At 36.8% G+C, this 7,262-nt stretch overlaps 1 protein-coding gene across 2 annotated transcripts; it reads right to left on the reverse strand.

Annotated features, from left to right (window-relative positions):
* Nucleotides 1-436: 436 nt before the first annotated feature.
* On the reverse strand, nucleotides 437-6,845 carry LOC114733149 (probable isoprenylcysteine alpha-carbonyl methylesterase ICMEL1). Of its 2 annotated transcripts, none has more exons than XM_028920550.1 (11): nucleotides 6,109-6,845; nucleotides 5,011-5,087; nucleotides 4,825-4,894; nucleotides 4,650-4,730; nucleotides 4,073-4,147; nucleotides 3,609-3,710; nucleotides 3,349-3,489; nucleotides 2,611-2,676; nucleotides 2,369-2,512; nucleotides 1,959-2,049; nucleotides 437-812 (listed from the first exon to the last, which is right to left on the reverse strand). In XM_028920550.1, the coding sequence occupies exons 1-11, from the start codon at nucleotides 6,486-6,488 to the stop codon at nucleotides 651-653; spliced, it is 1,389 nt and encodes a 462-aa protein (XP_028776383.1). In that variant the 5' UTR covers nucleotides 6,489-6,845; the 3' UTR covers nucleotides 437-650. The 2 variants fall into 2 exon arrangements, with proteins under 2 accessions (XP_028776383.1, XP_028776384.1); XM_028920551.1 differs by having other exon boundaries at nucleotides 5,011-5,082; nucleotides 6,109-6,183.
* Between the last annotated feature and the right edge of the window lie 417 nt (nucleotides 6,846-7,262).

Consider the following 7,262-nt stretch of genomic DNA (forward strand, 5'->3'; position numbering starts at 1 on the left):
ATCCAATGTTTAGGTCCAACTAAAAGGAAAAACAACTAACAATCCCAGGGAACACGAGCAAACATGAAGCTTCCAAAATCCTAATATTAACATGAGGATGAGCCTTAATATTAATAATTTAAAAAATGTAAAAACAAGATGCTTCGTATTAATATTAATATTATCTTGAAACATCAAATATTTAATTAGAATTTATTTGTTAGGAGCATTGTTCTTTTCATCAAACATCAAAGGCATACATGCCAACAATGGTTCACCGAGAGGCATCTGACGCTGAAGTGTGCTCTCCAAGTCAATCATTCCTTTCTCATCACCTTCCAATGCAGTTGGCCAAACATAATTGTCCCATTATGGTTTATGGCGTGTAAATTACACAACTAGATCATAAACTTTATATTAATTGATATTTACTAGGCAGAATCAATATGGTTCTGTGTTGCTCAGGATTTCTTTCCTCAGGGATATATTGTAGACAGAAATTTGAGCACAAAATTTGATTCTTACAGGGTTTAAAATGTTCTGGCCTCAAATATGAGAAGAAAGGGGTTATTGACTATGAGCTGAGAAGAGTGTTCTAAGCCTATAGAGAGGCCTAAAATATATGATGTTATGTACAGAACAAATTTCACATACCAATTAGGATGGTGATATTAGAAAGGACTAACTCTACGAGCCAACTGGATCATGCATTCTGGGACAAGGCGTCTCCTTGGAGGAGCTGCTTCATCTCTGGCACGTGCCTCTGCATCATCAGCATGGATATACCCCACTAAATCCCTAAACATGTCATCTTCACCCCCTCTCATTGGATCCTGAAAGCCAAATATATGCACTTCACATAAGTGGCTACTCAAACAAATATTCACACCAAATCATCCCTACCCAAAAACATACCAGTTTACTACAGTTCCCTCATCTGCAGAAGTTCTTTGAGAATATATAACTAGGGAAAAAATAACTTTCGGTCCCTGACTTTTCTCTCAACAACCGATTCAATCCCTAAACTTTGACTCAGAACAACTTAGTCCTTGGAGTTTATTAAAGTGAAGGAATTATAGGAACTGATTCCAACTTAATAAACCATAGGAATTGAGTTGTTTTGAGTCAAGAACTCTGGGGACAGAGTTCTTCTGAGTTAAGAAATTATAGAGACTGAGGTGTTTTGAATCGAAGTTTAGGAACTGAATTGATAATTGAGGAAAAGTTTGGGGACCAAAAGTTATAATTTCCCTATAACATATTAGCTATTAGCTAATCTTATAATAAAAGCTCACAGAGAAGTGTCTCAAGTGGTGGTGCTCACTGACACAGTCACTATAGTAAAGCAAGTATTTATTGCTTTCTTGCATCAAATTGTCTGTAAATTATGTGGCTCCCAAAAATTTCTCACCACTACAGTCACTTGATTTCAGAATGGTGTCTTGTGAGATTCACTCCCCCCCCCCCCCCCGCATCTCAAATAATCCCAGAATGATGCCAATGAGGAACGTGAAATCTCACAAGACATGCTCTGAAATAAGGTATCTTGGGAGACATATGAGAATAGTCAACTCAACGAGCATACATCACTGCTCCTTGAGACTAGAAGAAATTTCACTAACAACTAATAAGCCGAATTGCTCGAGATAATTTTGGCAAAAGCTTTAAAACGAGAAATGAATCAAGACCAAGTGCTTTATCTTTAATAAATTCATAAACTATAGTGTTAATCAAACACATACATATAATAATAATAATACGGTCCAAGTTTGAGATAGTAAGAAGCTACATCTTGGCAAAGGAAGATACCATTCACTAAATCATAATTTCAGAAGTGTCAAGGTACGATATAAATGTTTCCAAGAACAAACACTAATTTGAAACCGAAGTTCGAACATAAATGACTTAGCTGTCAGTCAAAAGGCACAGAATTTGCAAGGCTGGCTAGAAAGAAAGCTTTGTAGTTTGTAGTCCCTTACCTGAAGAAACAAGTCGGTATGAGTTTTTCCTTCATATAAAACTGCTTCAGCTTTAACTCCAAGTCTTTGAAGAGTTTCGGCAAAGGATGTGCTGTACAAAGGAAGATGTCAATAGTCCACCATTAGAAAGACAAAGCAAAAAGAACACTTCAACCGGAACCCAAGGGTTCCAATGGATATTACACTGGAAATAGGGGGAAACAGAAAAACCGGGAAAACCCTCCAGTAACCTTCAAGTTTGGAGGATAAAACTCCGTTTATTTTATGAACTTTGAATGGAACAAGGGCCACCTTTAAAAACCCTCTTGTTGAATTTCAAGACCATGCAAAACCTCAAGGGCCAATCCTATAAATTATTTGCCGTCTTTGTTACCAAATAATTAAAAACTCGATCAAGAAGGGGTCCAAACCTGGCATCTGATGGTATGGAATAATCCCCAGTACCATGAAAAAGAACTATAGGAGGCAGGAGAGAAGCAGCATTTGCAACGTTTGGCTCTTGGATCCTTAATTCAGGAGAAAACTGCCTCAGGGATTCCTCCCCTTCCATTATGCTGTAGGATAAATGCAAGAGTTTTGAAGCATGGCACAATGAAAACAAGAGAATAGTGTAATTTAATATTAAATAAGTTAAAATTTGTTAAGTATGTACCTTAGAAAGATGGAACGATAAAGACCTCTACTGTGGAAATAATCTACTAGGCTAAGCAAATTGTACCTGTTTCGATCAACAAGGAAAACAGCAAATTAAATATACAAGCTAAGCGTTAAAATAATAAGCATCTATGCAAATGCAAAACGCAATTATGTTATCAACTAAACAAAACTGCAGCAACATTGAGAAGCAATTTTAATAGCCTAACTAGAAGGAATAACATTAGCAGTCATGGCAGAAATTCATCATATATTTATGTTACAATAAACATTTCCTTTGTTCTTCTTCTTCTCTCTCTCTCTTTTTTTTTTTTTTTTTTTGCCAATCATTATAAACATTAGATCGGCGCTTACATGGCTAACCAGAAAAAGCATACTTCATTCAGTAGCATACATCAATGCATCATGGCCCATAGGATTCCAGATTGCGTTTTATTTTTCTTCAGTCTTTGAAGGGGGGAAAAAACCTCTTTTGAATCATCTCTCAACTAAAGTTGGGCAAGTGATTCATGGATCAATAACCACTTGTGCAGAATTTTCTATATCAAACTCAGCTAATGTACTGTTCAATGGATTTTTGGAGCATGATGTCTAATTTCTGACTGTCAGGTTATCACCTCAAAGTATGGATGCAAGTGCAACTCCAAATTTATTCATATGCGGTTCTCTTAGAAGGTATAGTAATGATAAGCACAAGGAAGGTCAAGATTGAAAGGAGCTTTATGCAAGTTTTTACCCTCCAGATAAACCAAAATAAGCCTTGATCTGGGAGACGCTCCAAGTGGTACTCTCTCCTTCACCAGCCTCTTTGATTGCCTGCTCCACAAGAGCACAAGCAGCAATATGTGCGCCCGCTGACTGCCCCATTAGGAAAATCCTAAGCAAATCAAAACAAGGAATCATCAGTGATCATAAAGAACACATCAAATCTCAGAGAAAGGATAAAAAAGAGCCCATAATGAATATCAATTCGGAGTTCAGCGATTGAATCTTAACTTGTTAGGATCACCTCCATATTCTGCAATGTTGTTGCATACAAATGAGATACCTTGAGAAGCATCCTCTATCATATCACTCATGGTTCCCTGAGGAAAATTTCTGCAAAAGTAGAAATGTGAGAAAAAAGTTGCGAGGGCAGAATGCATTAGGACACACGTGAGAGATTGTGATTTTTGCAACTTACAAATTTTTTCCGTAAAAGTATGATGATGTTTGCTAGTTTTATGCTTTATATATTAAATATTATGTATGTCTATATTGTCACCCCACCTAGTGGGATAAGACTTGTTGTTGTGTGTCTATATTGTCACTAGAGATAGGATAATATAATCCTCAATCTTATGATTTGATCTTTTGTACCCCTCTACCAATCCTATGTGGGATCTTAATCTCAATCTCAATCCTATGTTGATCAACAAACAAGAAATACTGTTGCAGTTATGAAGGATAAGCAACATCACCTGTAATCTATGCATGCCACCATGATATCCCTCTCTGACAACTGTTGGCCTAAAAGAGATCCCCATGCTTTGTAACTGCACAAACATAAGTGCTTCAAAACTCATGAACTAAGCAGGCAGTACATGCATCTATCTGTCTACGACACAAGTTTCTTCAAATCAGTGGAATCTGATTGCACATGACAGAGGTAGTGATGTTTACAGCACGATGAATTTGCACAGGTTTTATATTGTCATGTTAAATGCACCAGTGTTGGGAGCAACTTCCGCTGCTCCACACTCCACAACACATTGAACACGTACTCATTACCATCAAGATGCAACGGCCATTAAAAGGCGTCATATTCATGATTTTGATGGAAGAGCATGAAATAATCCCATTTACAACCCCAAAGCAAACCTTTGGAATGAGAGATGCTACCATAAAAAGACAAAAAAATGACTTTACAATTCCACCCAAGCATCTGACACTGAGTAAAGGAAATACTTCCTCTATCAGAAAACAAAATTGTCTTCTAACATGAATTTTCATTAAATTGCAAATTTAACTCGAGATGCACAACAACACATCACATACCCAATAATCCAGGCTCCACCAGTAATAAAGGCAACAACTGGCTTTGGACCATCATTATTTTTGGGTAAATACAAGTCAAGTCTGCAAAAGAAAATAAACTATAAATACAAAACCAATGAAATTACACCATGTCAAGGAATTTTCAAATGCAGAGAGGAACATAAATAAATCTTGCCTATTCCGTGGTTTATCTCCATAGACTATACTTCTGCGTACATGTCTGGAGAAGAAATAGTAAAATCCAACTACAAAACAGAAACTAATGTTATCAAAAAGTGCGTTGATGAACAATTTCGATGCATTCAAATCAGAAAGTGGTCGTATATGCATGGCGAAATGCCATTGATCACTGAAATCAGACCTTGAACAAAGCCTGGGAAAAGCAGCATTGAATAACAACCAAGAGCAAGAAATCTTGTAATCCATCTATAGCCTACCCTGAAGAAATAAATGATCAGAAAAAATGTAAAACTCGAGTATGAGAAGATAGTCATGCAGAACAAACATCAGTTGATAGAGAATTACATTTTTTAGCCACCAGTAATAAATCTCACAATGTTATAAGTTGTATCTTTGAGCCGTTACATATCGTTTATATTATCACGCATAGTATCCATAGTTATGTTTCTCATCATGAGTAGTAAGGCCGGAAAACGATAAAATATACAATATTTTTCATTAGACTTTGACGGTATTGCTACCTTTCCCTACGTGGTAAATTCCTGGTGTTGGTGAAGGCAACCATGCATATTTAGAAAGTGGAGAGTAATTTAAAACATTATGACCAAAGAAGAATGACTACTTATAAATGGCTATAGAATATTTCCCAATTCATTTTGTTTCCCCCAGCTTGTCCAAAGTTTCAAATCAAATATCTACATCCATCAAATTTAGTCTTCATCAGTCTATTCAACTGCTATCCACTTGGGTTTGCTAAAAGTATATAAGAGTTCAACCAATGGTATATCCTCGTTAAAAAAACAGTTTATGCCCGAATTTGGTCAATTGAACTGCATCAACAGAATTTAAAATTTATGAACTAAAAAGAAATAAGGATAAGAAGCATGCACGTAAAATACTATAAATGCTTCAGACACCAACTGAAACAGTGATCCTACTTTTCTGCTCCAAACCATCCATTTTTTGTTCCTCAGCTATAGCAAACAAGGAACATAGAATCCAAAATTCTACTTATCGATGGCACATAAAAGATCTCCACATAGATTACGAGTTAACACTATGGATCAGTAAGTGTGTAAATTCACAATAACAAACAAATGAACCAAATGTTTATCTCGTAAAGGTCGCGATTTTTTTATATCAGCCGCATATATTATACGAACTACTAAGGACATCCCTGACAATAACACTCATTCACTTAAATAGTCAGACTTTTCGCCTCTGCACATGGACCCAATGTCCATAAGGGAACTAAGAAAACAAGGCAAGAAAAATGTACCCAAGATATCGTAACAACTTCAAACCCAGGCGAGTGACTAAAAAGGTCTCCGAAGCAACATGGCTAACATCCTGGCCCAGCGAAGATCGGCGACTATCGCCGCTGGAGGAAGACGACAAGGAGTTCTCACTTGCGGAACGGCGACGCCGTTTCTGGTGAATGTTTGCATTACCGCCCATCGAATTACTGGAAGTAGAAGATAAGCTGGGAGAGCGAGAGAGAAGGGGCTTAATGGCTGCAACACTGTCGTCTTCAAATCGAGAAGAAACGAGAAGACTCGTAGATGGGTCATCATCCGCGGTTTTAATTAACATTGCGGCAGCGGAAGCAGACGAAGAGTACGAAGGTCGATTTGTAATGGGCAAGATCTGAGATGGCATTTTCTTTGATTAATCCGTCGAAACACAGAGAGAGAGAGAAAGAAGAAAAATTGGCAGCAAATCTGAGCTGTGTGTGTTGGGGTTTTCAGGATTCAAACGAAAACATATATCTTCTTTTTCGTGTGGATGGATTTACCGTGAGCCTCCTGTGAAGTAAAGATAAGGAGTGTTGACGATGGGTAAAAAGCAGAAAGAAGAGGATGAAGAAGAGGAAGATCAATCAAGTTCAACGGCAAAGGAAAAGATAGAAACGGAAAGGAAACTGAAAAATAAGGACGAAAAGAAGAAGAGATTTTGAAGGGAACAGGAAAGAGGGGCGAGAAGAACGTGCTTGCTTTGCTTTCGTGTTTGAAAGATGAAAGCTTGTAGCTATTGCTGGGCGAGGAACCATTAGGACTTTGCCAAGTGCAGTGTTCCAGTTGGGCTCTGCTCGGATTTGTTGGAACTGGTCGTATGCTTTCTTGTCTTTTCCTTACCCTTTTCTTATTTATTAGTATTATTAAATTTTATTTATTAATTTAACATTGCACAAAACAAATGAAATAATATCATTCAAGTAGAAATGGACAAAATATTTCACCCAAAAATAATAATAAATAGACAAAATATACTAATTCTTGGGTCTTTCGTGATATAATAAATGTGATGAATCACGATACTTACCTAAAACATAAATTAATAAGATAACTCCGGCCACTATAATATTAATGTCATAGTTCATTTTAAATTTTGTGTAAATGAAATATGAAATTTTTGAGATTTAGTATTGGAAAA

This window comes from Neltuma alba, unplaced genomic scaffold (genome assembly GCF_004799145.2).
Source record: "Neltuma alba isolate B1F8T4 unplaced genomic scaffold, ASM479914v2 tig00012971_pilon, whole genome shotgun sequence".
Taxonomy (NCBI): Eukaryota; Viridiplantae; Streptophyta; class Magnoliopsida; order Fabales; family Fabaceae; genus Neltuma; species Neltuma alba.

Excerpts from the sequence above, each read along its gene's own strand:
- LOC114733149 (XM_028920550.1), bottom strand. The coding sequence starts at position 6,488 with ATGCCATCTCAGATCTTGCCCATTACAAATCGACCTTCGTACTCTTCG. Across the intron at positions 3,490-3,608 it reads TATGGAGGTGATCCTAACAA|GATTTTCCTAATGGGGCAGT; the intron begins GTTAAGATTCAA and ends TGATTTGCTTAG. Across the intron at positions 2,513-2,610 it reads TATCGTTCCATCTTTCTAAG|CATAATGGAAGGGGAGGAAT; the intron begins GTACATACTTAA and ends TTTATCCTACAG.